Here is a 24,275-nt window from a genome sequence, read left to right as displayed (position 1 = left end):
TGTATCGTCTCTCTACCTCGCTCTGTCTCTCCCTCTGTCTCTTTCTCTCTGAAGCATGGGATCTTGAACGACCGTGACTGGACTTAACCTCCGCCTTGTTTGGGAATTTTTAAAGGAGTGTTATTTTCATTTATTTTATTCTCATCGCGTTTGGGATTAACACAGAAACCTTTCCTGTGTGCGTGTGTGTGCCTTTGAGTGTGTGTGTGTGAGTGTGAGAGAGAGAGACAGAGCGAGAGAGAGAGAGAGAGTCCTGTGCAATGCCCACCTCTGGTAATTGTGGGTCAAGCAGGTCAACATGAAGGGGGGTCACCCTCAGCGAGGGTGTGGGTGTCAGCACCTGTTCCGAAAAGTGCTCACCAAGTGTGGCTGCTGCTACGCTCGAGTCAGAGGTACGTGTCCTCTTACTGTCCATCCCTTTCTAAAAGACTAATGTCTATAATTAAGACTTTTTTTTAAACTCATAACCTTGTTGTATGACAGAATCAACAGCTTATAACTTTCACTGAATGAAGAGATTATCACAGGCACTGTCCCGTCTCATTTGATAGATCTGACCTACAACACTGTGACTCGAGGACTCTGTCTGGTCCATTAGCTCTGTCGATTTTGCATGCGGCCAAATCTTTGACAATCAACAGAGCTTAGTTTGTTGCTAATATTCACACATCTGTTTTAAGGTCAGATAAAGCTAATGGATGGGCAGAGTGAGATCAACTCTGTCCAACCCTGGTCTGGGATCAGACAGACAGACGGACAGGCAGACAGTTAGACAGGCAGGCAGACAGACAGACAGACAGACAGACAGACAGACAGACAGACAGACAGACAGACAGACAGACAGACAGACAGACAGACAGACAGACAGACAGACAGACAGACAGACAGACTGACTGAAAGCCAGAGACGCTGTGTGTCCCTCTCGTGGAGGCTTTGCTACCGAGATGGAAGATGTCTCCACTTCTCCAACTCTAACTCATAACCTCCCAATGAACCCAGCAGAATGTGGATTCCCCCTCTAATCACTCTGAACATGCTCCCATGTTCATGACCTTTTTCACTCCCTCTCTGCTCTCTAAACTTCTACAGGCTTCTGTCTGTCCTGGTCTGGTTGCCTGGCTCCTCTACTCACACACAAGGGCTCTGGAAGAGAATTGATAGGGGATGTTTTGCCCAAACTCAAACTCCTCCTGAGGAAATGAAATCTCTCTGGTGGTTATTGTGTCAGTCTCTGGGTTGAGAAGAGGCACATAGACAGTCCCATGCTGTGTGTTGATATGAGCCTGTGTCTCTTCAGATTAGAAACAGAGACAGATACACAGAGACTCTTTGCTCAGCAATGGTTCCTATAGACACGTAACTAATACTTGGTAGTTCAGGGTTCATGCCAACAAGGTTGCTCAATAAAATGGGGTTTATGCAGTGTTCAGTGATATAGGTTTTATATAGACACATTGATTGTGCTCAGTATTATAGGTCTAAACAGAGAGAGAGAGAGAGAGAGAGAGAGTCAGTGATACACACTCACATCTGGAACTCCGCAGCATCACGGAATGTGTTGCTTATGGACCAGTGGATCATGGAAAGGCAGGAGTCACTGAGTCACTCTCCAGACATTCCTTTCCCCCAAAAGAGCCAGGCCTGAGCACCCAGCCCCCCCCCCCCACACACACACACAACTCACCCTGTACACACTGAGATACATCCTTCTCCAAATCTCCCAATTTTCCAAGTTTCCGAGAATAGAAACAGGATTTATGAGGTGCAGCGGGGAAAAAAAGTTATGTTCATTATGGCCTGTCCACAGAAGCACAGAGAGCTGTTAAGTGATGGACACAACGGGCTGTGTCCATTTCTATGTACGCTGGTTATTATGCGTATCAAATCCCAGGATATGCTGATATTGTAGGGATAAACCGGCCTTTTTTACTGCTGATCTTGCAGATGGTTTCTGTTCATGTGGTCCTGCTGCTGACAAGTTGTACCACAGTAGATTGCTGAGGTCCTGAAAACCGTTCCAGACTCTGCTGGTTTGCTGTAGCTGATTACAGGGTTGTGAGCCAAACCCCAATGAAGCATCTCAATGCTCCTTTCTCTGCTTGAGCACAGTTACGAGATGTTTCATCAGGACTCCTGTGTGTGTGTGTGTGTGTGTGTGTGTGTGTGTGTGTGTGTGTGTGTGTGTGTGTGTGTGTGTGTGTGTGTGTGTGTGTGTGTGTGTGTGCACTGGCACTAGAGAGGCACAGGATGAGAGAAGTCACTGAGATTTAGATCTCAGAGAGGACTCGCAAAGTTTGATCCACTATTACCAAGGCAAATTACTGATATGGCATTTCATACGTGTGTCTGTGTGTGAGTGTTTGTGTGTGTGTGTGTGTTTGCGTGTGTGTGTGTGTGTGTGTTTGTGTGTGTGTGTGTGTGTGTGTTTGCGTGTGTGTGTAATTGAGATTGTGAGTCTGTCTATATTATACTGTATGTGTGTGTTCATGTGTTTGTGTGTTTTCTGTTTTCCCATCCCAAACTACTGTATATGTGTGAGCTTCAGTGTTGAATTGAGTCAGTGCTCATTCACCAACAGAGGAAAATACCCAGCAGTCAACTGACTATTTTGTAGGAGGAGCTTGTGGTGATAGGTGATAAAACAGGAGGCTTTTAATGAAAGTGCTTTGATGACCATAGGCCACAAAAGCAACTGTGATTTACTGTACTGATTGAATGATGACATAGTCTGATGACAGTGCGATCATCTGGCTCGACTGGGGCAATCTGTGCACTGAGGATTGGACTGCATACTATACTGTGTGTGTGTCTGTGTGTGTGTGTGTGTGTGTGTGTGTTTGTGCGTGTATACACATGTGACTGTTTTCTGTGACAGATTGTGAGTTTGCTCATGATTTTCAGTTGAATTGGATTGATGTGTGGGTTGGATGCATGTGTGTGCGTGTGTGTGTGTGTGTGTGTGTGTGTGTGTGTGTGTTTGTGCGTGTATACACATGTGACTGATTTCTGTGACAGATTGTGAGTTTGCTCATGATTTTCAGTTGAATTGGATTGATGTGTGGGTTGGATGCATGTGTGTGCGTGTGTGTGTGTGTGTGTGCGTGTGTGTGTGTGTGTGTGTGTGTGTGTGTGTGTGTGGCAGAGGGCAGTAATAGGAAGGGATTTCTGTCATCTGTACCACCAGCACTGTGGCCCCAATCCAACCCTAGCTCACCTCCCCTCCTCCCCCTCTCTCTCCTCTCTCTCTCTGTCTTAAATCCTCTGTTGTTTCAATTGAGTGGGTGATAATGGAGCAGCTATCCATGCTGAGAGACAGACAGGCAGACATCAGACAGGCAGGCAGACATCAGACAGACAGGCAGACATCAGACAGGCAGGCAGACAGACAGACTAGCAAAGGCTCTACAAATAGAATAAGTGTGAAATTGGTAAATGAGGAAAGCACTAGGATAACACTCTCGCCCACTCTCTCTCTATCTCTCTCTCTCTCTCTTTCTCTCTCAGTCTCTCTTTCTTTCCTCTTATCTCTAGCAGGGATGACAGCAGCATCTCACATTCCAGATTCTCTCTGGTTCTGGCCGCTGCTCTAGTCACACTGACCATTCCAATCATAGTTGTTGCACAGATTGTTGATCTGCAGTCCTTTTAAAGAACATATGTGTATATGACTGCCCTGACTAGCTCAGTCGATGAGCATGTGACTCTCAGGGTCGTAGGTCCGAGTCACTCGCAGACACACTAGCCATTTCATTGAACATGGTACATTGTGCATGGTAGGGGTAAAATAGCAGTGTTCTGACTGTGAGCTTATAGAGTAGTGCACGTGGGACTGGAGTATTCAGATCCTGGAGAAAAGATTCAAGGTTGTCAGGGCCCCCGGAGGCCACAGTCTTAACATCATCTTCAATAGTGCTTTCCAGGGGCCAAGGTCTTACTTCATGAAGCAGATCAGAGGGTGAGGGAAGCAGTCCTTTTAATGTGACAGAGATCATTATCACATGGGGCTCAGAATAAACCCGCTCTGAGTGATGTCGTCATGACTGCTTCACAGTGGCCCTATAAAAAAAGACATGCAGTACCATACTGTGCGTGTGTGCGAGTATTTTTGTGAGTGTGTGTGTGTGACGTTTGTGAGTGTGTGTGTGTGTGTGTGTGGCTGTATCAAACATCTCCATCATCTCTTACTTTCTACCTTAAAAACTGGATTTGTTGTAATGTGTTGCGCTGATATTCAGTTCTGATGTTTATTCCTGTTGCTCCTTGAACTCCTCAACTCATTTGTTAACCCCCTAACCCCACTCTCTTTTTCACTCTCTGTCTTTCTCTTCCTGTTTCTCCCTCCTTCTCTCTCTCTCCCTCGCTTTCTTTCTTGCTCTCTCCATTTCTCTCTCTCTCTGTCTCTCATGCTTGAGCACTCATGTTTTTGTCTACTACAGTAGACTGTAGGACTGTAGTTGTGATACCAGTTGAAGCACACAATCAGTAATTGGCCATTTAGTCCATTATATGTCCATCCAACCCAAACTGCTCAAAAGCACATAGCTAGATTCTGTAGGACGAGAGGAATCCAATGATGTCCACTTCTTGGCATTTGGTTGATTTTACTCACTGCTAAATCGACCAGAAGATGACCAATTTCATGTAACAACTACTACTGTACTGTACTGATCGCTAACGTTTTTAGCATAAGTAAATGGAGTAGAAGATAGCAAAAATTAGCTTCACAGCTAGTGAACGTTTTCTGTTTGGCAAGTACCGCGAGAGGGTATGTGATCCAAGATGGAGGAAGAGACGTGTTATCATTCATAATTATTTATCAGTAATTGTCCATTTAATCTTAGCCTGGCCCAATTCGCAAAAATGCGGAGGGTCTGGAAATCCAGAGCTATTTTCGATTTCCATGGGGCATTATCAACGTCCGCAGAGCAAATGCCTTAGGACCCAATTGGATAGACCTACAACCAATCAGAACAACGAAACGTGGGTCAGACTTCCTATCATCGTATCAAGTGGGTACAGTCATTGTATTGAACCCGCCCCATGTTAGATCAACATTTGTGTTTGGCCCGACCAGTTTGAACGGTTGGATGTCCAGACTAATCTGTGGAGTGAAGTAAAATGAGCTCACCTGATCTCACAAGCTCACAGTTTTTTCTCACACGTCCGTCTGGAATAGCTTGATATAAAATCGTTTGGCATCCTATGAGGCAGCTACGGGCGTGGTTTAGTTGTGACGACAGTGATTATTGATATATGGTTCGTTGATCTGATTGGTTGAAATTAGCTTGCGATGGGTGGTGATAGACAGATCACCTGCCCATTATTTTTGAAAGTACCTGCCCTTTTCCAGATGGTTTCCAACTGAGCTTTCATAGATGGTTGTGTGGAACAAAACCATCTGGCGCGTCAGGTTACATTTAGTCAGCCCTAATTACCTAAATAAAAAATCCGCCCCTGTCAACGTCTGCCCGGGACTCCTGCCGGTACCCAAACCAAATATGAATGCTGTCAGGCCAATGGTGTCAGAGGAAAATGAACACAGACAGAGATACAGACAGAGTTGTTCGTGTATGTGTTAAATGCAACTTTTTGCTGGACTTGTTATGACCCCTATTTAAGATACAAAGTGTTTGTTAGGGGGGTGGGGGTGATTTCACTACCTTAGTAGGGCTACTCATTGTCTTCAGCTTATAAGGCAGAATCAAGTCCCCTACATTTTTACAATATAAATAGCACTGAACTGAAGGCAATCATAGAAATTGGATGCTTCTTCCGGTGATATTTTTATTCATATCCAGGCCACTGGTTTTTGCTGGCTCTAATCATTCTCTCCCTCTCCCTCTCCCTCTCCCTCTCCCACTCTCCTCTCCTCTCCTCTCCTCTCCTCTCCTCTCCTCTCCTCTCCTCTCCTCTCCTCTCCTCTCCTCTCCTCTCCTCTCCTCTCCTCTCCTCTCCTCTCCTCTCCTCTCCTCTCCTCTCCTCTCCTCTCCTCTCCTCAATCTTTTCATTTGGCCCAATTGTCATAGATCTGTTTATAAACACTTAGTGAAAAGGTCTGAATATGTTATGGAAATGTTTGGGAAATGCGCTTGGAAAAATACAGTACTCAGGGCCCTCTCAGCAATCTGAATGCCTTACAAAGCCATAACTCACTCAAGCACATAAACTCCACGAGCAATTATTAATTACATAAATGTGTGTGAGTGTGTGTGTGTTAGTGTGTGTGTGTTCGTGTGTGTGAGGTCATTACTGCCAGCATGTGTAAAAATAAACCTGCTAACTAAAAAGGAAGTGGTGGTGTGTGTGTGTGCCGGCCAGGCTGGGTGTGAAGGCTCCAGGGCTGTCAGAGGGGGCTCTGTGGGTCAGCAGCTCCCTGACCACAGCATCTGAATGGAATGTGAGGATGAAGCAATAGTGTGTGTATGTGTGTCGCCCGTGCGTGTGTGTGTTTACCACACTCTGACCTGCTTTCCTAAACACACCAATGGGTCTTTTGACATCAGATAATTTATGAAAGAAAAGATACCGGCCATACATACTGTACATATTAGAGTACACATAATTACCCAAGAGTAATGCACTAGCTACAAGTGAAGTCAACATATGAGGCATTAGGTTCATTAGATGATGCAGCTACTTCTTGTGTCATAGAATTATATGGCATGTGCTTTGTTAGAAACACAGACTGTAATTCTTCAGTCTACATCTCAGCTGAGCGTCTGTCTTTCTGTGTAAACAAGCCTAGCATTGAGACCCTCAAATGTACAGTATACCACTTATGGTTTTGATGATGAGAGCGGCGTGGACTGAAAGGTATTTGCCCAGGCAGATTTCCCACAGGATGTTTGGAGCCCAAAATCCTGGAGTTTACTGCAACGATGATGACTTCATCCAATGGCATGCTTGGACTGTCAACTTAAAACTCAGCTTCCACTCACAACAGCTTCCACACAAATAGAAGCAGAGGCAAACACACACACACACACACACACACACACACACACACACACACACACACACACACCCACACACACACACACACCCTTCATAGCTTGACCCAATTGTGATACCCCACACACAACTTAAAACCATGCTGAGCTCTGGTCATTGTAGTTAGACAAAGTAGTGACAGGCAGCTAGTTCTGTGCGTAACAACAGACCCAGAATGGCCAAGCTTACTCTGTCACTAGTGAACAAAGACAAGGTCCCTTATTGATATGAGTTGATCCAGTGCATCCTGACTGGTTGGGATCCATGTGCAGTGTTGTTGGGCCATACTTAGCTGTCCCGCATCACCTACCCCTGTAGATAAAGATGTCACAGTGACTGGCTATGGCTGGGACTGGAGGAACACAGGACCTCATATGGACACTGTCCTCTACCCATGCTCTGTGCAGGACAACGCCCTGACCTTACACCCGGAAATACCTCACACCACAAAGCTCCAGATAAATAGGTCACACCAGTGAGTAAGTTGATCCTACCCATGTGTGTGTGTGTGTGTGTGTGTGTGTATGTGTGTGTGTTTGTGTGTGTGTGTGTGTGTGTGTGTGTGTGTGTGTGTGTGTGTATGTTGTGACTGACCAGTTGCCAGCAGTACGAGATAAGCCCAGGTGATATGGTCTCTTTTTGCAGTGGGGTGTAACTCGTCTATCTGTTGGTCTCCTCATGAAATGTAATTTGCATTCACATTGTTCAACGTTTACAATACTAGAAATGGTGCTAGGAGAGCACTGATCTCCGCCCATGAATGCATTTGGTGGCTCTGCGGGACATGTTTGGTTTTGCTGCATTCGTTAGGTCGAGAGCTTTATGCCAGTCCAAACTCTATGACCTTCCCATGTTGATATATGGCAGTTTCAATTTCCCCATTGACAGTGAATGGGGGGAATTTTTCACTCCTGAAGTCCAAAAAATGAATGGAGGTGAATGGCCGGCCCAGCCGTGTTTAAGCGGCTCGTGGACCCGCCCCATTATTCGGATCAGCTCAAAAATGTAATGGGTTCTAAGTTGGCCCATGCTACACCCCTCCACTGAGTTTTGGTCTGGTAGTTTTTGCGTAATCCTGCTAACAAATACATGGACAGATGGACGGACGGACAAACACACGCCACCGAAAACATTACCTCTCGCCCTGCGCTGTCGCTGGGGCAGAGCTAGCTGCTATATCACTTTCATGTGTAATAACAACATCAACAGAATAACTCCAAATGGCTACCACTGATACTGTAACAAGCTCTTTTTGGACAGCCCAGTCTAGTTTGAGGGTTATGTCTTCGAGCTGTTGATGTGTCCCTGTCTGGAGTCTAATCTAATCTGTGTAGAGAGTGGGGCGGCACATAGCTCATACGTAAATTTCAAGACCGTTTTCGAAAGTGAAAATGTCAAGACAGTTTTTATTTTTTTAAGATGAATGCCTTGTCTTCACTTCGGTGTGTAATAAAATAATACTGTCTGTAGATGCGCTAATGCAGAGTGAATAAAGTCAATGGCGGAATGAATGGTCCCTGGCAGGGTGGTGTACTGGGGTACCTAGGTGGCGCAGTATGTACTGTAGCACTGTTGCCTCACAGCAAGAAGGTCTTCCGGGCCTAACGCTGTCGGTCCCTGACGAAGACGGACAGGAGCATGAGTGTGTTTCTTGTGTCACCCATTACACACTACACGTGTGTTGAGTTAAGTGTGTGTCACATGCTGTATGGCAAATAAAGAATTCTTCTTCTTCTTCTTCTTCTTCTTCTTCTTCTTCTTCCACTTCTTCTTCTTCTTCTTCTTCCTAACCCGGGCTGCTGATGTACTGTATGTTCAGGCTCCATAACTCAGGATAGACGCAGGCCCTGGGCCAATGAGATCACCGATCACACGCACAAACGTACTCTACAGGTACATACTTATGTACCTACGCACACACACACACACACACACACACACACACACACTGATGCAACCCACCACTACAGACACATGTACTCAGTGGTTAGACAGACAGACATTCTCAGCCACTGGGATTATAAAATGGATCACAGGATCAAGTGGGTTTACAGCTCCTCAAAGAAGACTAATGTAAATGTATGCTGTGCACAAACATGGGCTTTAAGCACATTTAACCTCAGCATACCTCTTCATCATAAGTCTTTATATAGAAATAGGCTCAATTAGGACTTTTTAAAGTAGCCAAGAGAATTAATCATTTCAGTAATATTCACTACACAATATGGGATTATTTTAGGTGATGAAGTGTGCTTATCAGTTATATCAGCAATTACCAATTTTAACATTACAGTTACATGAATATTTAATGCAGCTTTTGTAGCATGACAGTTAACCAAGACGTCATATCATGACTGGCGTCACTTCATTTCAATTTGGTCACTTTAGAAATTGATTTGGAATTTTAAAAAACAAACAAACACAACCCTTCTTGCTTTCTCCCCTCTGAAAGGAAACACTTGTCATTCTCCTGACGTACCAGTTGTGATCCGGATGGCAGTCCAGCTGTTACTCGGTGGGAAACAAGCTGATTACATAATAATCTCAAACAAACAGCGCTCGCTCCAGTGCCATTTTGCAGGTCACAGTGAGAGTTAAGAGCCATTAAGAGGCGCATTCGGAAAAAACAAGGAGAAGGTCTGTATCATCACCAGAGGGTACCCTCTGTTCTGAGTGATCTGATATGGGCAGGGCAGTGCAGGATGAGGAAGGCAGGACGATCAGATGTTGAGTAGCCAGGCCATAGTAGTAGTGGCTGTAGAGCTGTCTGTGTGTGCGCGCGCATTTATTTCTGTGTGTGTGTGTTTATTTCTGTGTGTTTGTTTATGTGTGTGTGTGTGTGTGTGTGTTGGAGGGGGGTGTTCAGCATAGGTCTGTTTGTCCACTGGCATGCTTTTTCAGGTCGCCTGGCCCTGCAGGGCTGAGTACACAAACACTGTCAAGCTGCCTGTGTTGAATGGATGAGGATCTGCTGCCAGGAAAGTCTCTGCCTAACCCTCCCCTTCTCTCTCCCTCTCTCTCCCTTCCATTGATTTCTTTTGGAGGTGATGTTACATTGGACACCAAAAGTCCAGTTTTTTTCATCCCCCTTTTTGTGCAGATTTTGCAGATTCCCTGACATTCTTATTGTCCTCACTGGTCAACATTATATTTGGTGCCAGATCAAACTGAAGTGAACCTTCTCCCTCCCTGTACTCTCCCCCTCTATTGATCACCCCATTATAGTAATGAGTTTGCCTTGTTCACAGCCAAGTTGCCAGTGATACATTACTTTAATTATAAAAGGCTGATTTGTAGTCTCTGACTCTGACTGGGTTGTGCAGGACTAGTCAATCCATCTGGAAACAGGAGACCGATTTCCTGTCTGACCAGGACCTGACAAATATACTGAACAGTTAGCCTAGATGGTGGTACCCCCAGTTCATCGAAAAATCACTCGCGGTGACTTCAAGTCGAGTGGCAAATACTTATAATACAGATTGCGATGGGAAACCAATAGACTCTCCTCTGGGAAATGGTTAGGATGAGACAGAGAGAGGTGTATCCCATCAAGGCCTTCATTACGCTACATCAGCGTCATGACACTTTCATCATGATCACTTTTTTTTTTAAGAATTACAGAGGTATCTGTAATTGTATCTATAGTTGTATTATAGATCATGACAATATCATCTGTCCATATAGGGTAGAATATTACAACAAATAATAAATGCAATAGGCAGGTCCTATATATAGCCTACTCCCAATAAATGCATAAAATATTTCGAATTATAGATTACATGTTAATAATCTACAGTAACATGACATGTTTAGCGAGGTTCATTTAAAATAGCCAATACATTCATGTTCATTTGTAAGCCTATAAATGCACTGGATGATAGATTGTGGTCTAGTAGCCTATATAGTTGGCCCAATAGCCTATCCTACTTGTGGCAGCTGCTTTGTCACTTGAATTCTGCAATCATCTCCATAACAGCACTTCTCAAAGTCATCGGTGTTCTGCACATTTATTTGCATGCATGTTCCCATGCATCTGTTTGGTTATCTTCTGATTTAGAGTCCATGAAAGTGTCGACTTAATGTAATGATGAAAGCTTCGACTTGATGTTAATAAAACATTGTTGAAAATAATTGATTATTTTGGTAAAATATGTCAAAATGACATACGTATGTCTACTTCTTCCAATTCAGAGTCCATGAAAGTGTCGACTCATGTAATGAACGCTTCGACGCGATACACACTCGCTTCACTGTCTCATCGTAACCACTCGGTGTGCAAAGTGTTGGGGTTCCTCGAACTTTTGGGGCTCTCGACGAAGTGGCGGCATAGGAGCCTAGATATGATCAAGAGGATTTCACAAACAGGCTTTGATTCTACATAATCACTCTGCTAATCCGGTTTATTGTACAAAATGCCCCGGCAAGCAATCGCTGCACTCAATTTCATGGACATAGATAACGATTGTTTCATTAAAAATCCAAATTTGACCCGACAGCCATTTTCCTCTGACCTCAGCAGGTGGAGGAGGGGGGAAACGAGCCATCTGGAGACACGGCCATGTGCTGCTTCCTCAGCCAAAAGCGACGTCTGGGCTGAGACCGCTGAGTCGGCCATTACAGGCAGATCCCTGTCTGAGCGGTTGTTCCCCCGACCCTGCTATTATGATGACAGCTTACATCGATGTGCTGACAGGGAAAGCTGGGGTATGGGAGGGCGCCAAAATGACAACATCGAGCCGCTGAGAGCTCTACACAGCCCGGGCTAACCTCAGCAGAAAGGGAAGCAAATCCCTAATGTTAGGGTGCTTAATCAGAGCAGTGTGTCAGGGATCCAGCTCTGTTGTATGTAGTCCACACCGCACACAGGGTTATGAAGTGGAATGCTTCTGTGGTGGGTCTGAGTGACAACACATGTATTAGTGGGCTAGCGATGCCAGAGAAGGAAAGTGTAGAATTGTGGTTTGGTAAACGCTAATTCTCCCCGTGGCATGAGATATGATACGATGACATGTAGAATGATTGGCTGTGACAGCTTCTGAATGTCATAATCACGCATCAGCTATTTTTAGGGGGTTAATATTTATTCTCTCTCTCTCTTTCTGTCTCTCTTGTTGATTGTAGAAAGAGCTCAAGCCTTGGTTCCTGTCCTGTCATTGGAAACTATTTCACTGTCCACTCATCCCTCATCCCCTGCCTCCAAAGTCTTCTCTCTCTCTCTCTCTCTCTCTCTCTCTCTCTCTCTCTCTCTCTCTCTTTCTCTCTCTCTCTCTCTCTCATTGTCGCACTGGAATCCAAAGGCACTGTCTCGGCTCACCTGATGTATTCAGCATGTGGACTACAGTCTGTACAAGTCCCTGACCCACTGACAGTGCTGGACGAGATCTGGAAATACGGAAATACATACATACATGCACACACATGCACACAGACACACAGACACACACACACACACACACACATGCACACACAGGCACACACACGCACACAAACATACTCTCACACCCCACACCGTTGCACACTTCTCGCTTTCCGTGTGTGACACCAGTTGACGAGGCCTTGTCCGTCAAGCATATCTGATCTATTTTGGGGAGCTTCTAATCAACGGTTCATAGTTTGGCTCAGACTGCCTTCTAAACCCTCATCCTCGGAGCTGAAGCTGAATCTCCCCCCTAACCGGAGGCCCTCGCCCCCTCCCCAGGCCCTCGCTCCTCCCAAGCCCTCCCTCACCCCAGGCCCCCCCCACCCCAGGCCCTCCCTCACCCACGTCCACCTGCACGCATCAACTGTTCACACGGGATCTGAAACACAGACCCCTCTCCCATTTCACTGTCCACCTTTGACTGCCGCTTCCTCAGAACCACGGAGACTCGTCGCTTGCTCTTCGCTGGAGCTGGGTTGTTGGTTTAGGGCTCGAGCACACAGCACTGTAACTCTGGTCGCTTAAGTTACCGTTCGGGCTTAAAACAAGAAATTGAAGCACATTTTTGTGAGATGGAGGAGAGGTAGTCTGAGAGCTGGGCATGGGACATGGCTCGTTTGCAGGAGGGTCCGGTTGCTCTCATTTTGCTCTACATAAAGCACTTTCTGTCTTTCTCCTATCCATATCAATGAATATTGACAGTCTCTCTCTCTCTCTCTCTCACTTGAACAGAGTCATACTCAGTGGCTGGTAGCGACGGAAGCATCACCCCCTCTGTGGGCTCCTTGCCCCCCCACGCCATGGGCAGCTCCAGCCCCGGCTCCCCTCCCTCTCCCGGGGGGTCTCGGCGCTCCGTCAGGTCCCTGAAGAAGTGGCTCACCAACCCCGTCCGCAAGCTCAGCTCCGCCGGGTCGGGAGGAGGAGGGAAGGGGGAGAAGCCGGTCGCCAGGCCGGATGGGAAGCAGGCCTCGGCCCAGCTCTCTCCACCCGGCCAGGCCCCAGGAGAGCCCCTGGAGCAGGGGGAGCACTACACGATCCTCCCCTGCGCCCACACAGACCTGGTGAGGCTCCGCCGTCCGCTGAAGCCGCGCAGTGGGGAAGGAGAGTGTGTGCCTTACATGACGTGCGACTTGTGTGTTGTGCAGGAGTGGACCGACGGCCTCGTCAGTCCAGTGGCTCGCTCCCCAGCGCACCAGCCCTGTCACAGCTATCTGTCTGACCTGCTGCAGGAGAAAGACACACACAGTCTGGTAAGGTTCATTCACACACACGCGTGTGCACACACACACATGCACACTGTAACCCTTTGTGGAAGGCGTAATTCCGCCAAGGCTGTCCTGGTGGAGCGAACAGAGACAGACTACAGTTGTCAGAGTGCTCATATCTCAACGTACTGACGTATGCTGGCTGACACTCGCCTTTGAACCCTGCATCAATACAAGGGCAGAAATAAAACAGCCCGGAAGAACACTACTTAGAACTTAGGGGAGAGAGAGTTAGAGAAAGAGAGTGGGAGAGAGATGAAGAGAGATGAAAACAGAGAGAAAGAGTTGAAGAGCAAATGCTGTTATTCGAAAGTATGCATGAAAGACACAAACAGAATGCCTTTGTTATCTTCCAAAAAACTAAATGCACATGTGTTTTACTGTCTCCTGAGGTGTTTAGCTCTAGTCAGCTCCAAGGAGAGGAGAGGAGGGGAGAGGAGAGGAGGGGAGAGGATGGGAGAGCCGTAAATATACTTTCATGTCTCAAAACGAGTCTCTACTCCTGCAAGCTGAGATAGCGCTGTTGCTGGGAAACCATTTATTGGTTTACACAGGAATCCTGTAGATGGAGGAAGAGTCAAACAGAGCAGAAGAAACATGCACCAGTGAGAGTGAATGCAAATGTTTATCAAAACATAGCAGGCCCTCCTCCCACCTCCCAACACCCTTTCACTGGGATCATTGGATCATGTAGAGACCCTGGATCAGGAAAGAAAGCTGTTGGCCATTTTACTGAAATACATTCTCGCACACAGACATGAACACATGCACGCGCACACGCCAAGGTTATAATAGTTTTGCTTTTTTCAATAGTTTTTATTTTTATATCGTTTTAACTTTTTGTGTTCAATTTCAGTTTAGTTTTAATTAGTTTTTAAAGTAGGTTTGCTAGTTTAGTTTTATTTTTTTGAAAATGCTTGTTTTTATTAGTTTCAGTAGTAGTTTTAGTTGTTTTTTTCTGCGCTAGCCTCATGAGACTGTCCTGATCTCGTGAGCTCACGTTGTTTCACTCCGTGTGAAACAAACTATCTGGTGCACGTGAGGTTACTTCTACGCAGGGGCACAGCTAAAGAAAAAATGGAGAATAGATTTTATATCCACCCAAAATACTATGCTTATTTATGAAAGGACTTTTCTATAATTTTAGTTTATTTTAGTTACTTTTGTAAACGCACAATATAGTTTTAGTTAGTTATCGTTTTTTGATAAAGCCTAGTTTTTATTTTTATCTCAGTTAACTAAAATGTTTTTTCACACCTAGTTTTAGTTTTTTAGTTAGTTTTCGTTAACTAGAATAACCTTGGCACACGCACACACACACACACACACACACACACACGTACACACACACATACACACAAACACACACACACATCTTCACACACACAAACACACAGACACACACACACATACTTTTTCTGTCTCCCAGTCTGTTCTCAAAATCTTTCAACCCTCTTAAAAGTGAGTAAGCCTTGCGAGACCCCAAAGCCCCCAAAGCCCTGTGCAGTGGGATCATCCAGTCCTGTGGGCTTTTTCAGAAACTCATCTGGAAGCAATCAGGCGGAGTTGTCAGGCAGGGAGACAGGGAGGGAGGGAGGGAGGGAGACAGGGGGGGTTGGGAGAGGAAGTCCACCCAGGACAGGCTGGAGGACGGAGGAGAGGAGTCTCGAGTTACTCCAAGTCTGCGGGGGGGAGAGAAAGAAGTGCCGGGCGGGTCTGGGGCGGGCTGGACAGAGGAGAGGAAGAGGCCTCACCGACACTTGAAAGAGGAGCTCTCTGGAAATGTGTTCTCCAGTACACCACAAACACACACACACACACACACACACACATGCGTGTGCCTGATTCCCCAGCATTGACCCTCTCTGGGTGGCTGATCATAGCCCTGGATCAGTATGCAAATATGTCACAGCTCCTGTCATAGTCCTGCCTTTATCTCAGCATCGACCTCCCAGTAGCCAGCAGGAATGTCCCCAGGCAGACATGAATGCTTCATCTGTTTCATCAAGAGTCTGGCCATCTCTTTTCCATAGATGGAACAGAATGAATGGGCCTACTGTCTGTGTGCTATAGCGGTTGTAACATTAGTGCAAGGAGGCCGACCAGTAAGCTCACTGCCTCAGCAGAGTCATCAGTATTCTGAAGCTTTATTAGTTACTCAGGTCTGGTTCTGACTGCATCTGGCCTCATCATAGTGTCATAGTGTTTTTGTTTTGGTGTTCTGGGATCACTGCCTCTTGTGGTGACAACATAGAACTGCAGGTCAGCAACACAACAGGTCAACAACACAACGGAAGAAGGGAGGGAAAGAGGGAGGGAGGGAGGGAGTGACAACCGGACATTTGCTATCTTTAGTGCGTCGCCACGCACAAAAATGTGAAAGAGGGGCATTTGGGGGTAAAAGTCGGGAACCAGTTTATTTTACATAATTCAAGGATGCTGAATCAAAAAAAACTGTTCCCAAGCAAAACTGAGTTTTTAACCTTCTAATTTGCATATCAAAATGAATATAAAATGGCTGCCAAATTTTCCATCTTGGACACTTCTTGGACCATTTTCCCCAAATATTTTTGTATGTAGGAAAGCAAAGATGAGAAAATTAAGTTTCTAGATCTGTATTTGAGGGTCAGAGCAGGGATGTAGTGGAAGCTAAATGCCCGTAAATACAGTTTACACATTTTTTTAATGTGTTTACACCCCTATTTTTCTGAAGAAAATCCTCACCTCCGCTTATGCACCTTTTTTTAATTTTTTTTTGATGATTTGTTTCCCTGTTACTGTTACTACAGTAACCTATCAACATTTATAGTAGCCTATGAATAATCCCCTCAGAAATGCAGCACATGCAGTGCAGACAGTAGCAGCACTGTAAACATGCAGCAGACCCCACAGACATCCTCCTGCCAACAAAAGATCTGACCTCAAAGTGAGCGCAAAATTAACAAACTTAGCACTGTGATTAGTTACATATGTTATTAATGTAGCTAGCTACATAATATTATGATGACTATGATGAGGGTAGATATGGTATTTAGTTGTGATTAGTTACAAATGCAGATTAGTCACAAATTGTATGCAGTGAGCTAGCTATATTTCTTTTGATGTGAGAACACATTGATAATAGCCTACATTGTCAAGAGACAGTTTAGGCTTATCTTTTTCTTTAAATTGCAGACTACAATGGATCCAATAGTTAACTGAGACCTGAAGATTACAGCAGTGTGTGCATATTCTGCGAAAGACATACATGTCAGCAACAGAGTGATGCCCGAACTCCTTTTATGAATGTGGACTAGTGACTAGACTAGATATCTTACCCTTAGTGTTGTCTAGTGACTAAGCCTGTGACTTGTGCTCACTCTGTGTTTCTCTTGTGCTCACCCTGTGTTTCTTTTGTGCTCACCCTGTGTTTCTCTTGTGCTCACTCTGTTTCTTTTGTGCTCACCCTGTGTTTCTCTTGTGCTCACTCTGTGTTTCTCTTGTGCTCACTCTGTGTTTCTCTTGTGCTCACCCTGTGTTTCTTTTGTGCTCACCCTGTGTTTCTCTTGTGCTCACTCTGTTTCTCTTGTGCTCACTCTGTGTTTCTCTTGTGCTCACCCTGTGTTTCTCTTGTGCTCACTCTGTTTCTCTTGCGCTCACCCTGTGTTTCTCTTGTGCTCACTCTGTGTTTCTCTTGTGCTCACTCTGTTTCTCTTGTGCTCACTCTCTGTTTCTCTTGTGCTCAAGGGCGTAGGTTTGGTTTCAACATTGGTAGGGACCATATAACAGTGTAGCCTGCATACACATTTTTTGCTGGGGAAGAGAGGTTAAACCTCTTAAATATGCATATATTTATGAAATTGAATAATACTAATACAGTGTATCACATCCTGCCTGCTGCTGCGTCCCTCCACTCTCTCTTGACTTTTGCTGCTGCTGCATCACTCCACTCTCTCTTTCTCTCTCGGTTGCTGCTGCGTCCCTCCACTCTCTCTCTCAACTGCTGCTGTGTTTCATATATAAAAATGATTTGATAAAAATTGAGATTTTCATTGGATTTTTAGACTGACATTCAACTCATAAATTCTTGATATATCTGTCCATTAGGGGAGTCACAAAATACCAGAAATTTAGTTGGCAATACCAATTGAGAAATTCCACAATCCTGGATACCCAATTGGATACCATAGTTGGAAAAAATGTACTTCAACACTACTTTATCTTACTTTATTCACTTAACACCCTCCGGCCAATATAGTGAGAGGAAAATTATGAGATTCCAGTTAGCAAGTATAGCCTAAGTTAGCTAATAACTGTAGGCCTAAGAAAACAGGCTACACAGGGTATAAAAGAAAAACAGACCTGAGTCCAAGTAACTTTAACGGCTCACACGGGCTGGCTAATCTCTAGATAACGTTACCTTATGAGTATTCCGTTTCCCCTATAATTGTAACAAGAACCCCTGTCAGGCTAAAACAATGTATTTATTTTTACATCAAAACTTACAACTTTAATATCACTGACGTTTTTTAGCATAAATTAATGGGAATTTAATATGGCGAAAATTAGCATCACGTCTAGCACAGACTGGGTTTGACAAAGCTATAGCTAGCCAATAGCCCGGCTAGTATGCTGACACTAACGGTCGTTAGTTGTAAGGACGCCGTGATGTCCCACTCAATTAAATCTCTGGTCGGCAGCTAATGTATAATAATGTAATGGCTGCTGCTATCCTAATGTTACAGGATGATAGAAACCGTCTTAACAGTTTGCTAGCTAGCCAGCTATAGGCTATCACCAGTTGATAATTTGCCACAATGTAAAGACAAGTGATGTTAGTTTAGGTAACGTTAGCTAGCACCAACCTAGCTGGTTTTCATGTGGCTAATGCCTAACGTTAGCTACTTAGTTTACCAGTAACTAGCTAACGCTAACGTTACTTACAGTTGCGGAGAAAAAGCTCCTGATATCCCTCATCCTCTTCGGAGGGGGAGGCGATCGCCTGGCGGAGGCATAAAAAAATACTGGGATGGCACATTCACGGTGGAGGAAAGGGGTAGGCGGTCTAATGTCACTCCGAACATAATGCAAAGTAATTAGTTAACTCACTCAAAATGGTACCAATTATGTCCTTCCAAACTATGGGAAGGCCAACTTAATGATCTAATATAACTGCACTCCAAAGATAATGCGAACAAGATTGCTTAAAAGTTGGTAGGGACAATTTGGGCCTCCCAAAATGTTGGTAGGGACATGTCCCGACCGTCCATACGCAAACCTACGCCCTTGCTTGTGCTCACTCTGTTTCTCTTGTACTCACCCTGTGTTTCTCTTGTGCTCACCCTGTGTTTCTCTTGTGCTCACTCTGTTTCTCTTGTACTCACCCTGTGTTTCTCTTGCGCTCACCCTGTGTTTCTCTTGCGCTTACCCGGTTTCTCTCTCTATCTCAGGACGCCTCTCACTCTATGCCTGCCTGCCACTGCCTACCCCCTGCTCCTAGGACATTATTCCCTTCATCGCCAGATTGTTTTAGTTGCCTACATGGTAATGTACTGTGCATCCGGAAAGTATTCACACCCCTTCACTTTTTTCACATTTTGTTATGTTACAGCCTTATTCCAAAATGGATTAATGGATTAATTTCCCTCATCAATCTACCCACAATACCCCATAATGACAAAGTGAAAAAACCTTTTTAGAAATTATTGCAAATGTATATTTAAAAAATTATATATATATATATCACATGTACATAAGTATTCACTCCCTTTGCTATGACACTCACTACATTTGAGCTCAGGTGCATCCTGTTTCCACTGATCATCCTTGAAACGTTTCTACAACTTGATTGGAGTCCACCGATGGTAAATTCAATTGATTGGACATGATTTTGAAAGGCACACACCTGTCTATATGAGGTCCCACAGTTAACATTGGCTCTTCCTACGTTAAATGCAATTATTGTTAGTCGCTTTGGATAAAAGCGTCTGCTAAATGACTGTAATGTAATGTAAACAGTGCATGTCAGAGCAGAAATCAAGCCATGAAGTCAAAGGAATTGTCTGCAGACCTCCGAGACAGGATTGTATCAAGGCACAGATCTGGGGAAGGCTACAAAAAAAAATCTGCATCATTGAAGGTCCTGAAGAGCACCGTGGTCTCCATCATTCGTAAATGGAAGAAATTTTGACCCACCAGGACTCTTCCTGGAGCTGGCCACCCGGCCAAAGTGAGCAATCAGGGGAGAAGGGCCTTGGTCAAGGAGGTCACCAAGAGCCCAATGGTCACTCTGACAGAGCTCCAGTGTTCCTCTGTGGAGATGGGAGAACCTTCCAGAAGAACAACCATCTCTGCAGCACGCCACCAGTCAGGCCTTTATGGTAGAGTGGCCAGACGGAAGCCACTCCTCAGTAAAAGGCACATGACAGCCCACTTGGAGTTTGCCAAAAGGCACCTAAAGAACTCTCAGACCATGAGAAACAAAATTCTCTGGTCTGATAAAACCAAGATTGAACTCTTTGGCCTTAATGCCAAGAGTCACGTCTGGAGGAAACCAGGCAACACTCATCACCTGTCCAATACTATCCCTACGGTGAAGCATGGTGGTGGGAGCATCATGCTGTGGGGATGTTTTTCAGCAGCAGGAACTGGGCAACTAGTCCAGATAAAGGGAAAGATAAATGCAGCAATGTACAGAGATCCTTGATGAAAACGTGCTCCAGAGCCCTCTGGAACTCAGACTGGGCAAAGGTTCACCTTCCAAAGGGACAACGACCTGAAGCACACAGCCAAGATAACAAAGGAGTGGCTTCGGGACAAGTCTGTGAATGTTCCTGAGTAGCCCAGCCAGAGCCCAGACTTGAACCCGATTGAACATCTCTGGAAAGACCTGAAAATATCTGTGCAGCGACACTTCCCATCTAACCTGACAGAGCTTGAGAGGATCTGCAGAAAGGAATGGGAAAAAATACCCCAAATACAGGTTTGCCAAGCTTGTAGCATTATACCCAAGAAGACTTGAGGCTGTGATCACTGCCAAAGGTGCCTCAACAAAGTACAGAATAAAGCGTGTGAATACTTATATGTGTGATGTCTGTCTTTTTATTTTTTAAGACATTTGCAAAAAATCCTAAAAATGTTTTATCACTTTGTCATTATGGGGTAATGTGTGTAGATTGATGATGAAAAATAATGTAATCCATTTTGGAATAAGGCTGTAACATAACAAAATGTGGAAAAAGTGAAGGGGTGTGAATACTTTCCAGATGCACTGTATCTTACCCTCATATTTTCTAGTGACTAGCCTATGGCTGTGACCTGTGCTCACCCTGGGTTTCGCTTGTGCTCTGCCTCACCCCGTTTCACCCTCTACCTCAGGACCCTGTTACCCTCCTGCCTCCTGTGGTCCCCTCACCTCTACACCTGCCCTCTGCCCTCCAGGCATTTCCCTTCATTCAAGTGTCTCTGTGGGTTTTTCAGTGTCTAAGAGCCTCTGAGTCATGCTTATGAGACCAACCACCTAATTTAGTACCATCCTAATTAGTAGGGTACATCAGAGGGGTCCACGCGCACCCCCCTAATTATTTTTTCCTAATCTGTGTTTTAATACAGATTTTGATGATCCTGCATGCGTAAGAAGATCTGTCGCCATTCCATAGACCCTCATATGGATTTCCACCTCCTATAACTTGCCCCCTGAACCACATACGGTGACCTAGGTATGGTCCCCCACACACAGGGACACCAATCCCTAAGCAATAGCACCTTCCTGGCCAAGAGTACAGTGCCCTGGGTCACCCCAAATGCATTGAGGATGTCATTAGGGGACCTCCGCCTCTGATAACTTGGCCCAGGAACAACTCTCCATCTTGGTGGATGGCTACATGTTCGGGGGACCAGACCTGTGTCAGTACCAGTCCTGTGGCTGTAACTGACTACCGGTAGTTCTGAGGAAGAGTTATAGGAGGCAGAAGTTCCCATGATAGTCTATAGAATGGCGCTCCATAGATATCAATGTATTTTGGGTCATCAGGGGCCAAATGGATCCTTTGCAAAATATTTCTATATACAGTAGTATCCTCAAAATCTTGTTTATTATTATTATTATTATTTTTTTTAAATGTCATTAAGATGCCATAAATAAGGGGGGGAGCATGTGGAGCTCCCTGAGGTACCCTACTAAACAGCTCTCTGAAATGTTGGCCACTGATTTAAGAGTAGGCTTACCACTGATTAATTTATACATGACTTATTCACATTCCCTAACCCTCAGAACATAGATATATACACTTTATTTGTCTTGCTTGCCTGGTTACAGAGTTACTGAAGAAATTGTTAAAGAAAGATAATTTTGCTTGGGAACAGGTTTTTTTGGATTCAGTACCCTTGAATTATGTTAAATAGACGGGTTCCAGATTTTACCGCCAAATGCCCCTCACTTCTTATAGAAGACCTTTTTTCTCAATGGGACAAACCTGGTTAAACAATGGTTAAATCAAATAAAAAATAAATTCTGAAATCCCTGTAGACTTAAAGGCGAGAGAGTGAAAAAGATAAAATATGGGAAAGTGGTTATTGCTGTAGTCTAGGATTATTGCCATGAGCGAGGTGGGGGGCGGGGGGGGGGGGGGCGGGGGGGGTCCAGCCGGCTCCCCAGGAATAATCCACAGGATTCTGCTCTGGCCTCACCTACACCCTACCCCCCCCCCCGCCCCCTCATGTTCCCAGCGCTGTCTGCTTCCTGGATCAGCAGCCAGCCAACCGCTGAGGACGCTCAATTAATGAAGTGTCTGTCTGTGTGCCCCGGGCCCAGAGTACAGGCAAACCAGACAGCACGCTCACATCTGACCCATATAGTAGACCCACCACTACAGAGCATGTGTACTGTAGAGACCCCTCTCTCTGATGGTACAAACCTAACTCCTTTCAGAACCATCAGTCTACCAACATTCTCCCGGATGAAGACGGCTCCTCCTTGATTGACGACTCAACCAGCCAATGGTCAGCGAGCATGGACACAGAAGAGGACAGGAGGAGTGCCTTAGAAAAGAGCATGTAGGTGTTTTTGACCCCCATGTGAACCCACTCTGACTCTGACAGCATAGCAGCCATACTGCACCACAGCTTACTGCTATATAGAGTACTCTCTGTTAGCATGTTTTGGTGCTGTTCAAACTGTGGAGGAGTCTGACTCGGCACCAACCTCCATCAGAGTGACCACACAAGAGTCACCACCCTAATGGCCCATTCTGCTTTACTGCACAACACCCACTGCCCTCTCTCTCTCTTTCTCTCTCTCTCACACACACGCACACTCTGTCTTTCTCTCCTTCTCTTTCTCTCCCACACTCTCCCTCTCTTTCTCACTCTCCTGCACACACTCTGTTTCTCTCTCTCTCTCTCTCTCTCACACACACACACACACACACACACACACACACACACACACACACACACTGTCTGTCTGTCTCTCTGTCATACACGCGCACACTCGCTCCATCTCTCCCTCTCTCTTTCTCTTTCACTCTGTCTTCAACTCTCTCTCTCTCCCTCCAGATACGTGCTGACAGAGCTAGTGGAGACAGAGAAGATGTACGTGGAGGACCTTGGACTCATAGTAGAGGTGTGTGACCCCTCGTCCGTACTGGAGTGGAGATCTTAGAACATAGCTGCTTCCACGTCTTGTCCTCCTGTTTCCTCACGCAAGTATTACATGTGCAGCTACAGTATACGCCCTGCAGGGAAGTAGCAGCCTTTTCCTTCCTGGGGTCATGTGTCAGTGACCCTTGGATACTGGTGTGTGTGTGTGTGTGTGTGTGTGTGTGTGTGTGTGTGTGTGTGTGTGTGTGTGTGTGTGTGTTTGTGTGTGTGTGCGTGTGTGTGTTACAGGGCTACATGGCCACTATGGCCAGTCAAGGAGTAACAGAGGACATGAAGGGGAAGGACAAGATTGTGTTTGGGAACATCCACCAGATCTACGACTGGCATAAAGAGTAAGTCATGTCGAATCATATACAGTACTGTAGGTGTGTGTGTGTGTGTGTGTGTGTATTTGTGTGTGTAGCGTCTGTTCTCAGGCTCAGACAGTGTCATGTTGACGTGTGAAAATCTGTGTCCGCTGTACTTGCAAAGTGTTTTCCTGTTTTAGAATGTGTGTGAACGTGTTTGATCTGTATGGCTCATTCTCTTCTCACTGTAGCCAAGCACCCTTTAGTTATACCCATGTGTTTGAAGTCTGTATCAGTGTGCGTGCGTGTGTGTGTGTGTGTGTGTGTGTGAATGTTCCTTCCTAACCCTTTCCTCTGTTCTGTGTCGCACAGCTATTTCCTGGGAGAGCTGGAGAAGTGTGTGAGCGAGCCAGACCGACTGGCCCAACTCTTCATTAAACATGTGAGTCCCTCTCTCTCCCTCCATGTGTATGTTTGAGCATGTGTGTGTGTGTGCGTGAAAGAGAGAGAGAAGAGACAGTAGAGTTTGAAGTGTTGATATTATGTCCCTTCAAGGGTCCATTGTCCCACACATCTTTTGAGGTAAACCTTGTCCCTACGCATTGTCCGTGACCCCCGTTGACTTGCATTTGAAACAAAGTTGTTTTGGTTTTCCAGTTATGTGTTTTGTGTTTT

The 24,275-nt window shown here is 45.3% G+C and overlaps 1 protein-coding gene across 1 annotated transcript in view; it reads left to right on the top strand.

The window, feature by feature from the left end:
* Positions 1 to 298: 298 nt before the first annotated feature.
* arhgef25b (Rho guanine nucleotide exchange factor (GEF) 25b) overlaps positions 299 to 24,275 on the top strand; it is a gene marked incomplete at both ends in the record, with an annotated part of 30,011 nt that continues 6,034 nt past the window's right edge. The window contains 7 exons of the mRNA XM_084446057.1: positions 299 to 392; positions 13,142 to 13,470; positions 13,555 to 13,659; positions 22,583 to 22,707; positions 23,209 to 23,275; positions 23,542 to 23,645; positions 23,973 to 24,042. Coding sequence (XP_084302183.1) covers positions 299 to 392; positions 13,142 to 13,470; positions 13,555 to 13,659; positions 22,583 to 22,707; positions 23,209 to 23,275; positions 23,542 to 23,645; positions 23,973 to 24,042 — 894 coding nt within the window. The remainder of the gene's footprint in view (positions 393 to 13,141; positions 13,471 to 13,554; positions 13,660 to 22,582; positions 22,708 to 23,208; positions 23,276 to 23,541; positions 23,646 to 23,972; positions 24,043 to 24,275) is intronic.

The sequence above is a fragment of the Borostomias antarcticus genome (assembly GCF_949987555.1).
Source record: "Borostomias antarcticus genome assembly, chromosome: 11".
NCBI classification, from domain to species: Eukaryota; Metazoa; Chordata; class Actinopteri; order Stomiiformes; family Stomiidae; genus Borostomias; species Borostomias antarcticus.
The sequence above is the reverse complement of the archived record's forward strand: the minus strand, read 5'-3'. Positions and strand labels throughout refer to the sequence as shown.